The 21,268-nt window shown below is 46.6% G+C and overlaps 1 protein-coding gene across 4 annotated transcripts in view; it reads left to right on the top strand.

The window, feature by feature from the left end:
* Window positions 1-20,408: 20,408 nt before the first annotated feature.
* The window catches only part of DNM1L (dynamin 1L), an 829,340-nt gene continuing 828,480 nt past the window's right edge, over window positions 20,409-21,268 (top strand). For 2 of the 4 annotated variants that reach the window (XM_086952765.1, XM_086952764.1), the window contains exon 1: window positions 20,438-20,658. In XM_086952765.1, the coding sequence (XP_086808891.1) occupies window positions 20,557-20,658 (102 nt within the window). In that variant the 5' untranslated portion in view covers window positions 20,438-20,556. Of the gene's footprint in view, window positions 20,659-21,268 lie in introns of all 4 variants that reach the window. The other 2 variants (XM_086952767.1, XM_086952766.1) reach the window with 2 other exon arrangements.

Genomic DNA, 21,268 nt, shown 5'->3' with positions numbered 1-21,268 from the left:
ATGGGAGGGGGATTTGTGAAAGCTTGTTATGTCCACTTTGACTACTTTTTTATGCCCTTTGGTTTGCGCAACGCTCTTACTGCATTCCAACATGTTGTAAATTATATATTCAGAGACCTCTTTGACAGTGGAGGCTGGCAGGGCATGGGTGGGGTTGTGGGGATGAACAAAAAAAACACTGACCTCCTCACAGCCACGGTCGCTCCTCTGTTGGTTCTCTTCCTGGTGAGTCCTAAAAGTGGGAAGCACACCTAAGCCAATCACAACGCTGCAATGTAGCATTGTGATTGGTCTGAGCACTTGCTTTGGTGCTCAGACGGGGACTGGGACCCTGTGCATGTTCTCCACTCAGGCTGTATATTACAGCCCAGTGGAGAACATGCAAAGTGTGCAGGACCGTTTGGCTGGCCCAAGACACATTTGAAGTAACACTGTTCAGGGCGGCCTTCGCAACAGCATTCTTCATAGCATTCAGGGTCAGCGAACTAGTGGCCCCTACAAGGAGTGGCTGGTGGTAAGCTGCCTGCAGTCAGCCGACTTCAAGATAGGCGTATCCTACATAGAGATGCTGCTGAGAACGTTAAAAATAGGCGGGCAGAGGGGCACTGGTACAGCTGGATTGCATCAGCGACCTAAAACTTGGACGTTTTGCCACCACTGCTTTCACTGCTGGGGCCGGGAGGAGCGGGACTGGACCACAGGTCCCAGGCTCGTTAGCGGCCGACGCAGCCGCCAACGCCCGCACCACGCTACCGGAGGTGCTTTAAAAGCATCACAGGACTACGGTAGCACGGGACGCGAGCTGGCATGCCCGGGCGAAGCCAGGGCCAAGGGCGGGCCCGTCTGAGACAGGAAGAGGCTGGGCTGGGCCACCCCCCTAACATCAAAATCCTTAACAACAGCTATGGGTAAGCGGAAACAACTCTGCAGCCAGGATTAGGGGGGGCTAAAAGCAAAAATACCAAGGAAGTCTGCGTCTATTATTTCATTTCTAACCTCGGCGGTAGGAGCCTTAAATAAGGAAATAGCTAATGCCGAAAAAGAACTGGGACTGGGTATGAGTCAAGACTCTGGGGAGGGGAATATTGTAATTGAGGACACCCCCAGAATTCCTCTACCTCTGGAGCCAACTATGCTGATAAGAAAGTAGTGAGCGGAGAATGATGTTGCTCCAACTAGGGGCACGGTTGGTGCAATTGAAGAAAATCTGTCAGACTTCAACAGGGCAACAAAAGGGGGGATTATGGGGCCGCTAGGGAGAAAGAGGATCACCAAAAAAGTCAATAAATGTGACAAAGGACCAAAAAAGAGCAATTCTACACAGGAGGATGTTGTGGATAAGAACACTCATTTAATATTGAGGAAACTGGTGGAGGATATATTTAGCTTGTGGATGGAATCTATACTTACAAGCATTGCTAAAGACATAACTGACTCATTGAATACTACTGTTGCGAGTATTTTGAAGAAATGTGAGTGTATTGATTCTTTTTTAAGGGACTCGAAAATCCCATATGACACCCCTAATTTTACTACAATACCTCAGGTCCAAATAGAGCCTAGGTTTTATATAGGGTAGGATCGTCCTGGTACTCAATCACAATTGCAATCCTTTGATAGGACAAAACCTAGCCCCCTGAATAGGACAGGGGTAGTCCAGGGGACTCGAGCGGGGGGAGAATCTCCAGCCATGATGGTCAGAGACCTTTAAGCTTTCCATCTAATGGTTTGACCCTGGTTACTAGTGGGAGTCAAGGTATACAAGAGAGGAACACTAGACCGAATAGCTGTAGACTTAATCTTCCTCCAGAAGCCACTCCTCTGGTAGCTGTTCTTATAGGGGTGCCTCCATCTGGAAACCGTGACAATGAATCCACCCCGGCTTAGCTATGGAAAACTAAAAACTGGTGTGACCAACAATGTAAAGGCAATTTGGATGTTTCATCTCATATTATAAGGGTTAGACATGTGGGGTGGGTTGGAAACTGCCCCAAACAGGATGGAGGTGATTGTATCATTGTTATACTCGTCAGCCAGCTATACTCGTCCATCTATGATCCTGTGTTATCAGGCGCCGGGAAACCCTTTTTGGGTAGCTGTTGCGCCATACAAGTTTATAAAATAAATAAATAAATAAATAACTTCGATAAACGGGATATAGCTGGCCGGTTGTTTTGGGACAGTTCTGTGTTGGGGAGGGGGGGCATCAGAGCTATGCCCCTTCGCTTCTTTTACCCTCCATTAAGAGGAATAAAAGCATTATGTAGATCCCCAAGTGAGGTATGCCCAATGATGTATTACCAGAGCGGTGATTGTCCCTCTCGAACTAGAGAACTGGAGACCCGTTCAGATAGGCCTAGCTGGAGACCAGTAGCAGTCCCGCAATCATTATCCTTGCCGACTGCGTATGAAGGAGGTGGTTTAACTTTAAGAAATAGATTTCTCCCACTGTCCCAGCTAGATGTGAATGACTGACTGGAGGCGCCCCATGAGTGCTCCCACGGAGACAGCCAAAACGGCAAGGTTATAGATGTAGATACAGCTCCTAAATGTAAGATCATCAGCTGGAATATAGCGGCCCTAGAAATAAAAGAAATGATTCTAGCTGGCTGGGTTTCTCAAAACAATATGACATAATCGGTCTCCAGGAGACGTGGTATAAGGCAGATAATTTTTGGCTGGGTGGGTATGAATCGTATTGTTCCCCCGCACGCTCTGCTTCGGCAGGTAGAGCAAAAGGGGGCCTCCTAATGCTTTTCTCGCTAAAATTGATAGGGTCCCTAAAGCGGCTGGAGGCGGGTTCCCAGAATTGCTTGATAGCAGAATTGTTAACTCCTACCTTCCCCAAAATATTATTTGTCAACTTTTATTACTCTGGGGAAAGTGATTTTATAAATCAACATTTATGTTACTTGAAATGTTTTCTGGAAGAGTATAGGTTGAAGCAAACCACTTTTTATTACATCGCCCTTATGGGCGATTTTAACACTCATATTTGTGAATTGAACTGTTATGGTGATGACCACTTAGGACCAGCTCATTCTGTGACACCCTACTTTTGAACCCAGCTTTAATGATCCAATTGATCAGATCCCCACTTTTAAAGCTAGGGAGAGGGACACTGTTATTGACTACATATTTATCTCCCCCCTCATGTTAGCTCAGGTAGTGTTTTACAATGCCAGGCTGTCACCTTTCAGTGACCACAATCCAGTAATACTAGTGCTAGAAAAAGATTGTGGTCTCTTGGGAAAAACAGGAAAGAAAGCGGGGATTAGTTTTGTGGTAACAAGTGATCAGGGCAGAAGGCTTAAATGGGCTAATGTAATTCCGGAACTCTTCCTTTTGAATCTCTGTGAGAAGGCCAAAGATGATATTGTAATACGTGTTGATAATACCACCTCAGGGGTTGAGGTCCTTAGAGCTTTTGAAGGCATTTGTAGTCAGGGAACATCTGATTGGAATATGACAACTAAACCGAGTCGAACTATGCGTGAAAGGTGGTTTGACAACAACTGTTCACAGGTCGATCGCAACTTGGTCCAAGCCCTGCAAAATATACCTCGAGATAAGAAGCAGATAGCCATGTTAAGGAAACAGTATAAGACCGCTGTTTCTATGTGGAAAAATTAGATCAAAGAGGAGGCCTGGAATGCACTCTTATCTGTTGAAGGCTTAAAGGATAGCTCGAGATTCTGGGCCATTGTTAATAAACCCTTTTTTCCGGTATAGAGAATGGCTCTCTAGAATGCAATATTACAGAGGTCCAGTGGCTCTCCCATTTTGAAGCAATGTATGGTTCTAATGTCACGTGGACCTCCCCATTAGCATGGAAGTTGAAAGGGTTTTACCTCCTGTGGTTTTTAAGGAGGAGGCTGTAGAAAGGGCGATAATAGAGATGTCTAGTAATAAAGCACCTGGCCCTGATTCCGTCCCTGCTGATTTGTATAAATGTAACCCAAAATTCTGGGCCAAGATATTAACTAATGTTTTTAATGTATCAAGTGCATAGGGGTTTCCTGCTTCATGGTCTTTATCCACGATCATACCAGTTTTTAAAAAGAGTCAGAGAGGGGATCCTCGGTGTTAAAGACCGATATCTTTAATTGACTCTGCCATTAACATTTTAGGCAAAGTGATTTTAGCTAATGTCGCGGAATGGGTGAACGATAATGAGGTTTTATCCAACCTACAATATGGTTTTAGACAAGGTAGAAGTACTATGGACCAGTGCCTTAACTTACATCTAATAATAGGCAAACATACCATAGCCAAAGAAGGCACCTTGCAGATGGACTTTATGGACCTTTTTTGGCGTTCGATCTGGTTAACAGATCGAAGCTGTGGACTTTTCTGCTTGATATGGGCATTGACTCCTGCCTAATCCATTTCTTGACTGATGTACACCGGGATCTCTCAGCGACAGTCAGGGTCACCCAGGAAGGTAAATGCACAAGGCACTTTAAATCAAGTAGAGCTGTCTGTCAGAGATGTATATTGGTGCCACTACTTTTCAACCTTTATATTAATAATCTAGATAAGACCCTAGACCAAGCAAGCTTGGATATTCTGCGAGTAGGAGAAAGGAGTATTCCGGTTCTCCTATACGTGGACGACGCTGTGTTATTAGCCCATACAGCTATAGGCCTCCAGAGGCGACTGGATGCCTTTGGGGCCTATATGAAGTCCTTGGATTTAATAGTGAATATAACGAAATTTCACGTCATGTCAATGGGCCAAAGAAATAAAAAAGCAAAATCCTTTTACTGTAATGGAGCAGAGGTGTCTAGGGTGTCCTCTTTTACTTATCTGGGGGTCTTATTTGATGATAGAGGTACCTGGGTCCCCCAACAGAAAGTAAAAAAATGTGCAATGGTTAGATCAATGGCTGCTGTACAAGGGTTTGCACAGCGCCTGGGGGCTCGGCCCCTGGAAGCCATGCTCAACATTTACAGATCTAAATGCCTGGCTGTTGCTATGTATGGCTCCGCCATCTGGGGCTATAAACATGTGGAAGGGGTGCAGACAGTCTAAAACAGATTTTTATGTACCCTTTTGTCAGTACCTCAATCAACCTCAACCTTTGATATTCACCAAGAGCTGGGGCTTGGATACGTGTCAGATTTGTTGAGGTTGGCCCCGGCGGTATACTGGCTTAAGACCTGGATTAACCCAGATCTCACCCTGAATCATCAGATTATTCAGGACTGTGTTACTCTGGATAAAGCCAGTAGTATCCCGTGGTTGCACTATGTTAACCTGATGTTCTTCAAACTGGGGCGCCCAGAACTCTTTAACGTTCCGGATGCGATTAAAAAAGAGAATATGAAATGGGTTAACACTCCACTTCTGAATTTATTGATGATGGAACCCGAAGAGAAGAAGTTAAAGAAACCCTCAGTCATAGCTCAACTTTTAATAAAAACGTCTTCACTAATTGAGCCACACTTGAGAAGAGTTACCAAGCCTTTCCATCGCTGGCTTTTAATCAGGTTTTGTTTTAACCTAATTCACTTTTCGCTGGGTAATCTGCAGGGCTGGTGTAAACCAGAGGACATAGGCTCATGTCCCTGTGATAATTTCTCATCACAGGATACACTGCATTTTCTAATGTTCTGTGACTATTACAATGAAATTCGCCGGAGCTTTTTAGTTCCTCTGTTGAGGGGAAAGGACTTTTCACAGGTTAGACCGGCATTATTTTATCTTCAACTGCTTAATGATACATGGGATATCTTCAATATTGCCAGTTTTCTAGTTGCAGTGGTTCGTCTCAGGAAAAGAAGGTATCCAATGCTAAACTTTGTTTGAAAACTCTTGTTTTATTCTTCTATGACATTTTTCTTAATTGAGTTTTTAAACTTTGATGTATTATATAATTGATCCTGTCATATTAATTATTTTTTAATATCGCTCATACGTCTTATTGATTACGATTTTATTATATTGTGAATTGTACTTTTATGATTTTAATTAATCGAATAAAGTGGTTTGACTGACTGGCATCAGCGACCCCAGGTACTATGCAGTATGCTGCATCTTGGCCTACATGGCAATACGCCTCTCAGAGGCTGTGGGCAGGTGGCTGTCTAACACCTAGAGGACACATGTGAGGCCCCAGTAATTTTTTTTTTTTTTTTAAGGGAGGGCATGTGTGCAATGTGCCACCTGACAATGTGATTGTTGCTTCAGCAGGGAGGCGCCCTCGGCTGGTATGGGTGGTAGGCCCCTCATATTGAAGGACTGGGCTATTTTAAGGCCCAGTGGTGCCAGGGGACAACACCTGAAACCTTCGTGGGTTACCTGTTCCGGCGTACAAAACACAGAGACACGGGACACTTCCTTCAGCGTCAAAGATTCAGCGTTTATTTACTGCAGGGATACAGAAATCGCAAGAAGTACACCACGTGTAGGTTCTGAGAGACTGCTTCGAATTGCAACAGTGGGTCGCTCCTTTTATACATATTTTAGTCACAGCACAACATGGCGAACAAAAGGTTACAACTCAGTTCCCACAGTAAACTTCAAAAGGGTCCCTTTCATGTATTCAAGAGCCCGGAACATAATTACAGTAGCATCGCCGGTTCCCAACTGTAAAAGTACATAATCTCATCATTAAGTACATTCCATTCTGGCTGTAAACGAGTTTAAGAAAAGAGACAGAAACAGGTGCAAGGAAGACAGAAAACAGACAACAGATTGAGAAAGAGTGTAGGGGGCAATATCGGAAGCATGATTGCAGGATCAAAGGATTCGTGCTTAATGCATGCACGGCTGAAACAATAGACCGGCACGGCAAGATGAGCCTCGAGCAGAGCCATCTGCCTTTGCTGTGTCATCCCCCTCGTCATAAAGACACCCTCAAAGGAACACGTGTCTTCCGCAAGAGCTTGGGAATCCCAGGGTCACGAAGCGGACAGTGTCCGTTCGCTGGCTACTTGAGGGCAAGAAACAAAATGGATGCCGCATCTAAAATGGAACCCGTGGGTTCAAATGAAGAAACCGACGAATAAGACGAACGGTGCAGAGTAGTGTAGCGAAAACGCATACACCCACTAAACTCGTCATTTGCGGTTCATAGATACCAAACTCGTCCATATTCGAACGAGTCGAAAACGTCGTCACGATTCTCACGGATCCTCAGACGCTCCTTTTGCCCTCAAGTAGGCAAGCACTAGTCGATATCAGAATCGATCTCGATATTCATCAGATCGTTCAGATGTTGCTGCAACATTATTCTATCCATCAATGCTTCTTTGGTAACAGATGGCCGTCTTATACACGTTGTAACACAGAGACTACATAAGGCAGGACCACACTGCACGCAAAGGCAACACTTGAACAGAAACGTCACAACAACCCCGATGATCATCAGAATCTTCCAACCCCACGTCGACATTAGGCCCCAAAACCATCCTAGTAGCGTCCAATCACCTACGTCCACGTGTATGGACTCGGAGATCTTATGCAACTTCGAGATGGCTTGATATACAGTTGGAGCGTTATCAGGAATGAAAATACAGCAACTCGAATGGATCACCTTGCACACACCACCTCTATCTGCAAGAACAACGTCTAAAACCATACGGTTCTGCAACGTCATAAGCCTATCCGCCTGAAGCTCTGCTGTTAGATTACCAAGAGCACTCGCAGTTATATTAGCAGTCAATTCGACCACACGAGTCAACTGTCTCAGGTTCCTACTATTGACCATAGGTCCCCAAAACGGCAGGAAACCCTTAAAGAAGTCTCCTGCTTCTTGACCGGCAGTATCCTCTTTGCTAATAACGCCTCTCACAACTCTAGTCTTGTGGTAGTCCGAGGCAACTGTAAAAGTCGGTGGCAACAGATTCGCAATGTAACAGGTGCCCGAGAAGTCACGGGGCAACCATGTATATGCGCGATCGTAACATACGAAGTATGTACCCTTGGCAGTCAGGAAAACAGGGGAAGAGAGAATCGGTAAAACATATGTTTCAGAGCAAGCACTCTTCCCAAGCTGAGCTCGCGGATTTCGACCAAGTCCTTGCAAGCAGAAATTACCAAGGTGGGGTAAGATCCAGATCAGAGACGAGCTTTTAAGCTGTCTATCACCCACTGATATGCTATACTCAGCCTCACTCAGATCCTTGTATGCTCGCACCTCTTCCTCTGGAATAAGCGATGCATCAAAAATATCTCTATCTAAGTCAACAATCGCTCTTGCCAAAGGCTTGTGGTACGGGCCGGGACCAGGATCTGCAGAGCGTGGCTCTCGATGGGGGTAGGGATCTAGTGCACTACGGAACATAGTTTGGAATGCTCGAGCTGACCCCTGGGAGCTGTAAGGAAGAACCAAATATGGAATACCCCTATCCATGGTATGTGGCATTAACCCACACACCCAACAGTTAGTAGTATTCATCACCAACTGATGTTGATGTAGGAGCTGGACAAAGGAGTTGTTCATGAATTCCGCACGTCTAACCTGTTCATGTTGGGGTACAGGATGAAAGGAATGTGGAGAAACAGATTTCGGTTCAAAAGAAGAAGTAGGTGAAGCAGAGTCAATAACGACTGTATTCCAAAATACACTCCACCCACCAATAGCATAGAAACAGCCAGAAATAGCAGGAATACCTGAAACAGAAAGCATTTTGTTCGTACAACCCTATTCAATTTCAACCTTTGAACCGACATCCTCTTTACTTCCGACAGCTTAGAGAACTCCATCCTCTAAAAACCGTCCGTAACGTTCTTGACGCACTTCGTTCTGAGTAGCGATTATCAATTCCCAGGAGTTCCCAGAAATCGACAAAAGTAACCGACCTAATGTCAGGAACCTGCTAAACAGAAGGAAGTACCCGCACGGCCCTAAGGTCAACCCGGATGAAAGGTTTACTTAAACAATCATTCAATTTTAATGCAAATCTCCTAGCTGTGGAAAAAGGAACACACATGAAAAAGTACTCAAGAATTAATAGAGGACACAATTGTTCATAATGTTCGTGGCAGCAGCAAAAAGGGGGGGTAATATGAACTCAAAGGGAAAAAAACCCAAAAAGGAACTTTTATTAGTCTTTGTCACGAGAACGAAGGAAATATCTGCTTCTTCCAGGACGAGTCTGTTCTTCAAATAATTGGTCGGATTGCAAACCAGTGTTCAATTGATCAGGTGACAGTTCAAGCCTCGAGTTCTCCAATGCTGATGGTTCAACAGATGTATCTGGCTGCAATGAAGTGTCTCCTACAGGTTGGGCATCACTAAACGGCACAAACCGTACTGGGGCCTCAGTTTCTGTTGCGGCAATCCCAGTTCGGACCCAAGAATCTGCTGGCAAAGGGATCTGAACTTTTTTGGTGTGGGTGGCATGCACCCAATTCTTTTTGCCTTCCAACCGAACTGCAGTTCTTGTGGCCAGCAGGAGTTGGAACGGACCCACAAATCTCGGCTCCAAGTTACGCTTTCTTCCAAAGTTGCGGGTGACGACCCAGTCACCCGGTTGGAGCCGATGTCCAGGACCCTCTGTCTGTGCCGGTAGAGCTTCAAAAACCTGTTGATGAATTAACCTCAGTTTAGCAGTCAGATCATGAAGATAATCAATTAACATTGGATACTCGAGACTATCAAAGGCCTTAGGCCTCGGGACTCCCCAAATGTTCGCAGGACGGCCGAACACAATCTCATATGGGCTAAGCCCTACTCGAGAGTGTACAGTCGCCCTGGTCGACAAGAGAGCCAGAGGCAAGGCATCAGGCCATGACAAACCAGTCGTAGCTTGAATCTTAGCAAGTTTTAGTTTCAGAGTGCCATTGTACCCTTCAACTAAACCTGCTGACTGGGGATGGTTGGCGCTATGGAATTTTTGTCGAATTCCAAGGCCCTTACACACACTCTTCATCACACTCCACACAAACTCACTTCCGTTATCCGACCATACAATCCGTGGCATTTCATACCGAGGAAAGTTTTTGTACGATTCAAGAGAGTGTCAACTGCATGCGGAACCATCACCGTAAGCATATTATCCATAACCAGTCCTGCAGATTGCCGGATGGACACCGCAGCTGCCGCTGTCGCTCTCAGACAACTGGGCAATGCTCTAGCTACTGGGTCCAAGGTCGAGGAAAAATATGCACATGGACGCTGCTTACCGCCAAATTGTTGCGTCAAAACACTCAACGCACAACCTTCTCTCACGTGAACGTATAGTGTAAACGGCTTGCTGTAGTCAGGAGTACCTAACACAGGGGCCGAACACAACGCATCACGCAATTCAGAAAAACTTTTCTGACACTCTTCAGTCCATGGCAAAGGAGTCGGAACATCCTTGCACGTGAGGGCTACCAATGGCTTCGCTAGCAATGAAAAATGTGGAATCCATTGCCTGCAGTATGACTTGATACCTAGAAAGGCACGCACATCTCTCTGAGTTGTTGGCACAGTCATTCGAGCGATCGCTGCAATTCTTCCTGGGGTCAACCTTCTTCCCTCCTTTGACAATAAGTGACCTGGATAGGTTACTGCTTGACAACAATATTGTAGCTTAGAGGGTGACACCTTGTGATGTAAGTCACAGAGATGCTGTAACAGCGATACTGTAGCAGCTTTGCAAATCTCTTTAGTGTCAGCAGCCACTAACAGATCATCAACGTACTGAATCAAAGCCGCACCAGCCGGTAATACAAACGCGTCAAGTTGACTCTTAAGAGCTTGGCTGTAGATCGATGGACTCTCACAGTAGCCCTGAGGAGCGCGTTTAAACCTAAAGCTGCGACCTCCTAATGAGAAGCCGAATAGATCTCTGCTTTCCTCAGCAATCGGAATGCTAAAGAAAGCATTCTTCACATCGATCACTGAGAACCAAGGGGCAGAGGCTGGAATCAGAGTCAGTAAAGCCGTAATGTCAGGCACCACAGGAAATTGTGGAATCACAATTTTATTTACCTCCCTTAAATCAATGACAAAACGATACACAGGAGGTTTGGATGGATCAGTTAGTTTTAAAATAGGTAACACAGGACTATTACACACGTTTCCCCGAGTTTCCTCAATAACATCCTTCTTGATCAAGTCGTAAATGATCGCTAATAGCGCTCGCTCACCATCAAGAGAAATACGATATTGAGGAATACGTGGTAATCGCACATTTGATTTCAATTGGACAACATAAGGTGATATGTCCAGCAGGCCCACATCATTGGGACCTGTTGCCCACAAAGACTCAGGAAGAGAACTCAATTCCGGTGGGAGCTTATCAGTTGACAAGTACATAGGAGAGATCACTCTCTGACCCAATGTAAGCTCCACTCCCGCAGGAGAACAATACAGAGTCGCATATAACCGCTTCAACAAATCCAGGCCCAAAAGATTCTCACCACAACCAGTAGTCAAAATCAAAGGAGCTTCTAGCTCATGCGGCCCAATTGTAAGGGGCAAAGGGCTAGAAACTGGATTGCTAACGGGGGCGCCAGAGAATCCAACGGAAACATTCGTTAAGCCAGACAAAGGTGCGCCAGGGAGTTTCGAATGCATGATGGAACTTTTCGCTGCACCAGTGTCCAACAGAAAAGGCTCAACTACGCCCAATGTGGCAACTGCGACGTAAGGCCCTCTCTGATCAACCGGAACTGATACTACTCCCTCTCTTTGTCTGTGGCTGTCCTAGTAATTACCATCAGCATCGATGTCATGTTCGACGTAATAGTCGTCCACGTGATACTGTGCAGATCTGCCAGATGATGAATCGCGCCGATCAAAGCAATTGTTCGAATCTGATGAAGTAGTAGAACGCTCATTCTGATTTTGAGAAGTACCACGGCCTCTGCCACGTGAAGCCTGTTGAGGACCACTACGACCACCTCGGGCCGAAACACCATTATTTCAGTCACGTAAAACCGGACAATTAAACTTCAAATGGCCCTCACCCCTACAATAGGCGCATTGATTGTATCCAAGCATAGATCTCGGTGTGGAGGAGTCAGTACGCGACTGCGTCCTAGAAGACTGTGTTTGCGATCGATTTTGCTGTTGTGAGTCATTTTGATTCGAGCGCGGAGGATACGCTTGCTGCAACAAAACCTTAGTTTTAAGCTCCTTCGTTTTCTTATCTGCACAATCACTTTCTTCCTTTTCTCTATTTTCATAATATTGAGCCGTAGCTAATATTTGAGCAGTGGTAGAAACAGCCCACGAACTTTCAGAATTTTTCAACTTGTTGCTGAGTTCAGGCAACAAATTCGATACAAATTTATCTACAAATAATCGCTGACCTCCCTCAGTGCTCATATCCTGACCACTATGATCGATAAATGCCTCCTCAAATCTAGTAAAGAAATCGGAGACACTCTCGTCTTTCTTTTGCTTACACGCAGACAATTTATCCCAGTTAACTCTCATTGCCGGCATAAGTGTCTTCATAAGTGTAATGATCCTCTGAGGCAGATCAGTAATGAGCTGTTCAGGTTTAGCCCCACCAACTTGTCGTCCGTCTGCCGCCGCAAGAGCAGCCCAATCACCGCCTAACTCGGCTGCGTGATTCTCTTGACGGATTTTAGCCCAAATTGGTTGAGGTACTACATTACCAAACAACATGTCTATATCGGCGAGATTCATAATAGTAGCATCCACAAGTTGGGATAACACCTTATAATAACCTGCCGGATTTTTGCGCGGGTCAGGCAAAGTTTGTTTCACCTGCAAAACTTCGGATCGCTTCCATGGGAGGTGTATCCAAACTCTCTGGAAGTGTGGTAAAATTGGAGGGTTAGCACCAGGATTACCTGGCATCCAAACTGGAGGAACTTCCCGCATAGGATACTGACCAGGTTGTGCCATCCACTCCTCAGTTTCGTCCTTAAACAATGCTCGAGGTTGTACTATAGATCGAAAGGATAGGAGACGCTCTAAAGCACTTCGAACATTACTGCCCACAATCATACCGTTCGAAAACTGATTCTGGAGTTCAGTCATTTCAGACGGTACATTGTCTCCCTCATCATTATCCCACTCTTCTCTTAGGGACTTACACATTTCCTCAAACACGAATCTCTGCGTGGGCTCATTAAATTGAGAGAACGTCTCACAAACCATGCGCGGAGTGTATTTAACGGGATACCTAATCCATTTACGCGACATTTTCACTAACGTATCACTCTCCCTACCACCAGGAATTTGACTTCGTCTCTGGGAGACATCGGAAACATCGGACCCAAGAATTGGTCCAAATGGAGAGTAAAGATTAGCCACAGCATTCGGTATGCGACTACGGACAGAAGGGGAAGAGGAGAGAAGTACAGGAGCAACAACATGAGGGCTAAACGTAGGAGCAGAAGGAGTAGCCGAAAGAGCAGAAGTAGCGGGAACAGCAGAATGAGAAGGTATAGGCAGTGGAGCAGTAGGATGAAGGGCAGGTAAGGGAGCAGGGACAGCTTGAGGAACAAGAGTATTCGGAAGGACAGGACCAGCGACAGGCTGACCAGCAGCTGCCGGAACAACAGGTTGAGGGACAGGAGGAACCACAGGAACTGTAGTATCCTGTGCATATGGAGGTGGTGATTTCATTAGATAGGACAGCAAAGGGTCCTCTACCACTTCTTCTCCCTTTTTATCAGAACTTGACGGTAAACCGGATAACATTTATCCACCGCCATATGTTGCAGTCTGGCAAAAACTTATTTTTCCTTTTCTTCTTTGTCTCGCTGAAACTGCTCTGCATTTCTCATTACCGTAACGATACCTTCCCTCTTATTTTTCTTAATCTGTTTGATTTCTTTCTGCTTGGCCTCTTTACGCCACAACCGAAAGGAATCAAACATGGCCGGCCTAGATTTCTTTTTAAACAATTTTGCTTCGAGATTATCCAAAATTGCAGTTTTGAAACTACCATGAGGTGGCCAACTAAGGACACCATCGTCTTTAGTATAGTGGATCCAATAATCAGTATATATGATAGGACCCACTCCATGGCGACTATAGAGCTCATAAATTGGAGTTCCAACTGGAGGTATCGGACATGAGTCCTCCAATCGGGAATCTGTGCCGCAACATTTAAAGAAACCCAACAAAGTACTATGGCCAGGCATCGTGCACACTAACCGAGTCTCCAAACTTCAAGGGTTATCGAATTACGATATCCTCGCAAAAATGCAAGACGCTCGGGTTTTGGCAATTGCAATCGTCAAATAAAACTCAACAACTAAGAACCAACAACTAAGAACAACAAATGCAATGGAACCATGCATACGACCAAGTTTCAACAACAAAGCAAAGGTCCTATAAAGGAACCAACAACTGAGGACTGGGAGCGACACACAAATACTTAACTGAAAGATCAATGGCGTCACCAGGAAGGCCCATCTATCGTCTCGCTGTACAAAGGTCTACGCCAGGCGCCAAAACAGGTCGACAGTCAGGGCATCAGTCCGTCACAGCCGTCAGGAAGCGGGAATCTTCGCGGGAAAAGTCTTCGGGCCACTTATTTCGACAACAGGATCGATGAAGCGGGGTGCACCTTCCCTCAGAGATTTCACACGAAGTTCCTCACGATCGTCGGGCTTTGGACCGGTACCGTTGATGTGGCCCTACGTTGGGCGCCAACTGAAGGACTGGGCTATTTTAAGGCCCAGCGGTGCCAGGGGATAACACCTGAAACCTTCGTGGGTTACCTGTTCCGGCGTACAAAACACAGAGACACGGGACACTTCCTTCGGCATCAAAGATTCAGCGTTTATTTACTGCAGGGATACAGAAATCGCAAGAAGTACACCACGTGTAGGTTCTGAGAGACTGCTTCGAATTGCAACAGTGGGTCGCTCCTTTTATACATATTTTAGTCACAGCACAACATGGCGAACAAAAGGTTACAACTCAGTTCCCACAGTAAACTTCAAAAGGGTCGCTTTCATGTATTCAAGAGCCCGGAACATAATTACAGTAGCATCCCCGGTTCCCAACTGTAAAAGTACGTTATCTCATCATTAAGTACATTCCATTCTGGCTGTAAACGAGTTTAAGAAAAGAGACAGAAACAGGTGCAAGGAAGACAGAAAACAGACAACAGATTGAGAAAGAGTGTAGGGGGCAATATCGGAAGCATGATTGCAGGATCAAAGGATTCGTGCTTAATGCATGCACGGCTGAAACAATAGACCGGCACGGCAAGATGAGCCTCGAGCGGAGCCATCTGCCTTTGCTGTGTCATCCCCCTCGTCATAAAGACACCCTCAAAGGAACACGTGTCTTCACCAAGAGCTTGGGAATCCCAGGGTCACGAAGCGGACAGTGTCCGTTCGCTGGCTACTTGAGGGCAAGAAACAAAATGGATGCCGTATCTAAAATGGAACCCGTGGGTTCAAATGAAGAAACCCACGAATAAGACGAACGGTGCAGAGTAGTGTAGCGAAAACGCATACACCCACTAAACTCGTCATTTGCGGTTCATAGATACCAAACTCGTCCATATTCGAATGAGTCGAAAACTTCGTCACGATTCTCACGGAACCTCAATATGTCTCCCTAATGCTCACCTGGTGGCTACCAGGAGGCCACAAGCAGAGGGGCAGACAGGTCAACATGTGTGTCCGGTGGTGGGGCCACCCGGGAATGAAATGGAATCAGCTTTCAGCAACTCTACAGGGAATGCAGGCGGCCGCAGCATGGCATGCCGACATCTTGATAATCCATCGGGGGGGGAGGGGGGGAGGGAACCACCTCACACAGTTAGGGAGAAAATATCTCCTCTGTGCCATCCAGGTGGACCTGAACAAGACGGCCAGGGGTTTTGGTAACACCACCATCATATGGTCCGAATTGATAATCAGGTTAATTTGGCGAGGAGCACAGTCACATAAGGCAATCGAAAACTCAAGAAGGAAACTGAACATTGCGGTGAGCAGATTTTGCAGAATCAATGGCCACGAAAAGCATCAGACACGGCCTCATCAACTCTGGGTGCCCGGAGCTTTACGCACAAGACTGGGTCTACCTGTCAGAAGAAGGGATGCAAGTGTTTTGGGCCAACCTATGGGGACCAATGGCATTAGCCGACTGCACATAAAAAATGGGGAAAAAAAGAAGAAGAAACAGGGGGAGCCGCCGGGACACGTAAGCCTCTCTTACGATGTGGCTGATAAGGGTGTACAGTTGTTGGTTATGGAGAACAATGACAGGACGGTGTGTAAGAAGAGGGACACTCACTTGGGGATGTCTTACGGCAGGGTGAGAAGGCCGGAAGAGGGGGGTATCTAACGGAGACAGCACTCGCAGCTCAGACCAACCGGATGGGAGAGCACAAAAGGGATAAACAAGGTAGCAAGTTGGGGTCTAACTCCGGGGAGAGGCTACCCTTCATACACACAATTAGCATGAAAACCAACGGAACACTTTATGACCCCCAAAACCTGCAGGAATAATTTATGACCCCAGTAACGGGGCGGGATAATGAGCTGTCACAGGATGCTTTATGACCTGTAAAATAAGAAAATGATTTAAGATACTAAGGTATGACAGTCCTTGATGACGATTTATGGCCAGGGTCATAAAGTTATGACCAGGGCTTAGTATTATAAGAGCTAACGTTATGTCAGGCAAATCAAAACTGCAGCCAACATCGACCACAACATAACAACATGTGTTGGCTGATTCATTGCAAGAGCAAATGTAAGGGTTGCATGTAATTTGGAGTGGGCACAGTGCGGGAGTTATTGGAGTGGCTGCCTCCAAAGGGGGCCTCATGGGCCGGGGCCATAACAGCCGGTGGGGACCCAAAAGATCCGGTTTGGCTGCGTCAGCGCACCCGGAGAAAAAAGGGCTGGGGGGGGGGGGGCAGCCTCCACCTGCTCCTTTACCCCAAGAGAGAGCGTGCCAACAAAAGGGTACCAAAACACCTGGCTGGTGGGGTGCGGGGGCAGGTATTGGTTCGAACCCGATGCTGTTTTGTGAACAATTATGTGTGGATTTCAATGTCTCTTGTAGCTTCCACCCTTTGGTGTGCTACCTGGGCAGTTAGTACATATACTGTCCCTTGTCATGAATCCCTGTTCAGTTTTAATATTCTGTTCCCTATTCCTACACCCTACTGTGTAGTGCAGTGTGTGACAAAAAAGAAAACACCAGAAATGAGAGAAAAAATGTGAGAAAAGATGTGCAGTACCTCACGGAAGTAACACCATGGGTGTCCGCTGGTTGGTTCTCACCAGTGGACTCAGGTTCTCATCATTTAATGATGGTTGGTTCTCACCAGTGGACTCAGGTTCTCATCATTAAATGATGAGAACCTGAGTCCACTGGTGAGAACCAACCAGCGGACTCCCATGGTGTTACTTCCGTGAGGTACTCCACATCTTTTCTCACATTTCTATTGTTTCCTTTTTTGTCACACACTGCACTACACAGTAGGGTGTAGGAATAGGGAACAGAATATTTAACTGAACAGGGATATATGACAAGGGACAGTATATGTACTAACTGCCCAGGTAGCACACCAAAGAGTGGGAGCTACTAGAGACATTGAAATCCACACAGAATTGTTCACAAACAGCGTCGGGTCAGATAGTTGTGTTGAACCAGTGAGGGGGGGCTTGACCTGACTGCTTTAGAACCCCTGTACCTCCTCGTTGAAGATAGTATTGGTTTGAAACCCCAAATGGGGGAAGTTGCTGCCGTAACAAGGGTGCTTGGGGGCCATTATAAGGCACTGCTCTGCCAGTGTAATCCAGGTATTCTACCTAGAGGAAATAGGGAGGGGTGCCAAGATGATCATGAAACCCACCCACACCTAAGGAATAGCAGCTTCACAGTGCTGGACAACAGGTAAGGTGGATAAAGGGGTATAGTTGTTGGTTATGGAGCACACCGACAGGATGGTGTGTAGGAGAGCCACTCACTTGGGGATGCCTTACGGCAGGGTGAGTAGGCCAGAAAAGGGGGTAGCAAATGGGACAGCACTCACAGCCCAGACCTGCCGGATGGCAGGGCACAAAAGGGACAAACAAGGTAGTGAGTTGGGGCCTAACTCCTGGGAGAGGCTAACCCCTACAAGCAATCAGCATGAAAACCAACGGAATGCTTTATGACCCCCAAAACCGTCCGGAAAGATTTATGACCCCAGTAACGGCGGGATAACGAATTGTCATAGGTTGATTTATGATTTGTAAGATGAGAAAATGATTTATGAATCTAATGTATGACAGTCCATGATGATGATTTATGGCCAGGGTCATAAAGTTATGACCAGGGCTGCGTATTACGAGAGCTAATGTTATGTCATGCAAATAAAAACTGCAGCTAACATTGACCACAGCATAACAACATGTGTTGGCTAATTCACTGCAAGAGCAAATGTAAGGGTTGCATGTCATTTGGAGTGGGCACAGTGCGGTGTTATTGAAAAAAGAGATGTAAAAAATATACTCTCCAGTTTTCAGTCAACAGGAGGGAGCGAGGCTGATGGAAGGCTAAGATGGCTGGAGAAGTTCATGTTCTTCGGCTGTGATACGTGGCCGGGGAGGTAGCTAGGGCACTGCTGCCATGGAGGCGGAGGTGTAAGGGAGATCTTCAAGAGTCAGAACCAGTGAGAGCATCCTGTGGACTACTCCGCAATAAACATAGAGGTGTGACACTACAAGATTGAGAGGAACTGGTGGTGGCGCTCGGCAGTTGATAAACCCAAGTCAGAGATGGGGCCAACGAGAGTTGCACCAATAGGGAAGTAGTTGAATAGGACATGTGGTTGTGTGCAGGCAGAGGACTGTGCTGTGTAACTGGGATGACGGTTATGAGCTGTTGGTGGCCTGGTTGTGTGAAGCATGCAGTCAGCGCGACAGGAAGGGGGAACTCTACCTTCCATGGCTGGAGGTTGAGAGCCTCTAACATTGGAAGCGGAGACTCCCATCGTAACAACCTACATGAGCCCTACCCTGCTCTCAGCACCCATGTGAGCCTCTCCTGTGGGCTGGTGATACTGCACAGTTTGACGGAAGATCTTTTTGTGAATTTTGAGAAGTGGAGGAAAGCAGCAGAGCATTGTCATGCTGATAAAGCCCTGATATGGGGAGTAACAAAAGAGTAAAAGAGAACTACTTTGGATCCAAGAAACACACAAAGTGGTGTGACAAGCAGTAGGGTTATGGAAAACTCTTGGAGGTCTGAAGCGGTGAAAATGTTATTTTAGAATCTATTAATGCACCGGAAGCAGATTAGGGAGGTGAAATAGTGACAATGGTTTCCCATATAAAGAACATAAATGGCAAGATGAAAAGCTGGACGAGTGGAGAAAAAGCTCCTTATTCTACAAAGTCAGACATACCTAGGGGGTCATTAGGATCGCGGACGGACTTGAGTCTGTCCGCGACCCCAGAGTATGAGGGAACGTCCGCATGGACAGCGGCGTTCCCTCTGTGCTGATTAGGATGTGACCGCCAGAGTGGCGGTCACAACCTATATCTTTTACATTGCGGTGGGTGCAGCTTCAAGCGGCACCCGCCGCAATGTTAAAAATGCATACAATGCATTTGTATGCAGAAAGCGGCAGGCACCGCGCGGTGCCTGCCGATTTCTGTATACAAATGCAGGGGTACCATAGGTACCCCCCATGTGCACCCCCCACCCCCCTTCACCTAGGGGGCCCGCAACGGGCCCCCGCAGTGAAGATACACATGCTTTTCCTCGGCGGAAAACCCGCCGCGGAAAAGCATCTTTGGAAGCCCATCCTAATATGGTGGACGGTGTCTGAGAGACACCGCCACCATATTAGTGCTTTTCCGCCGCGGTTGTAAGCCAACTGCGGCGGAAAAGCTGCGGACGGAAACCAGGACCCACCAGCCATGCTAATGTGGCGGTGGGTCTTTGGTGGGTCCGCTGCGGTTTTTCCGCATCCTCTGGGCCGGCGGTGGCTACCGCCGGCCCAGAGGATGCGGAAATTCCGCAATCATAATCGGCCCCTAAATGTGGTATAATGGCTAATACCACGAAAGAAAGATGTATGTCCTGCAAAAACAGAATTTTGAGCCTTGAAAAAGTACCTGGCCTTCACGCCAGTGACTTGGCTCGGTGTACAAGAATAGAAATACTGACGAATAAACATGGAATAAATTATTTCAACATACAGTACAAGAAATCGTTCCGAAATATGTGTATTTTGTTTTCTCTGAGCGTTTAACTTGAATTACATTGACATGAAATTAACTTTCACCCTGATTTCAAATGGCCGCGTGACGTTTCTAAGATTCTATCGCCCTTAAGCATGGCTTCCGCTATTGGCACATTACCGAGCCGAATTACCACTCGCGTGCTACATCAACACTCAATCTGACACTTCCAGGACGTCCGTTGTTATATGCCTGTCATTCGGAACTACACTTCCCGTGAAACCGCATTCATCGCTCCTCCTAAGCTCAAGGGAGTATAGACGGTTACGTAGCCTGGCTGTACTACATTTCCCGTCGGGCTCCGCTGCGCCGCAACGGCGCACTGCCTCCTGGGCCGGGTCAATGGTTGCTTCTGGCAGAAGAAGCCGGTGGAGGTAGAGTGCTGGAGAGCAGTGCCGCTATCAGCCCCCATTCATTCCTGCCGCTGTCATGGAGGCGCTGATTCCCGTCATCAACAAACTGCAGGATGTCTTCAACACAGTGGGGGCTGACGTCATCCAGCTGCCACAGATCGTGGTGGTGGGGACCCAGGTAAGCGCGCGCGGCCCCGTGGGGTGGGTGATGGTGGCCGGGTATGGACACACTGTTCAAAGAGACACAGCTTCCTCTTTCATTTTGGGAGGTCATGCCCATCCATATCTGCTCGTGCTCCCGAGGGTAATAATTGAGGTGGTGCTTGAGCTGCAAGGCAAGGGTTGCAGCTGTCAAGGGCACGAACCAAGAGACCTGCACAGCGACTAGGAAGCGAGGGGATGTTGAGGGAACGAAGCAGAGGATGTTTTTAAGGGCACAGTGGATGCAAGAGAACTCAGGGGAAGGGAGTGAGTGGATGAGAGGAGTTGAGGTGTTTGTTGATAATTGTAAACACAGCACGAATTATCATTCAGTAAACAAGAAATACACAATGAATACGAAGCATTGCTTGTGGAAAATCCAGTTATTTTTATTGCATGTAGTTTATACTCCGCCCATTAGTGGAAAATGAGTTTTGAGATTCTGGCATTTGCTTGGGTAGTTGAACAAATAATGGGGGTGAATGTTGACCAGTGCTATCTAAAACCGATAAACTCTAGTATCCAGTCACAGATATAGCTGGCATTATTTTCATTGCAGTTTTAATATATGTAGATCAACAATGCAT

The sequence above is a fragment of the Lissotriton vulgaris genome, chromosome 1_2 (genome assembly GCF_964263255.1).
Source record: "Lissotriton vulgaris chromosome 1_2, aLisVul1.2, whole genome shotgun sequence".
In the NCBI taxonomy this organism is placed as follows: domain Eukaryota; kingdom Metazoa; phylum Chordata; class Amphibia; order Caudata; family Salamandridae; genus Lissotriton; species Lissotriton vulgaris.
The sequence above is the reverse complement of the archived record's forward strand: the minus strand, read 5'-3'. Positions and strand labels throughout refer to the sequence as shown.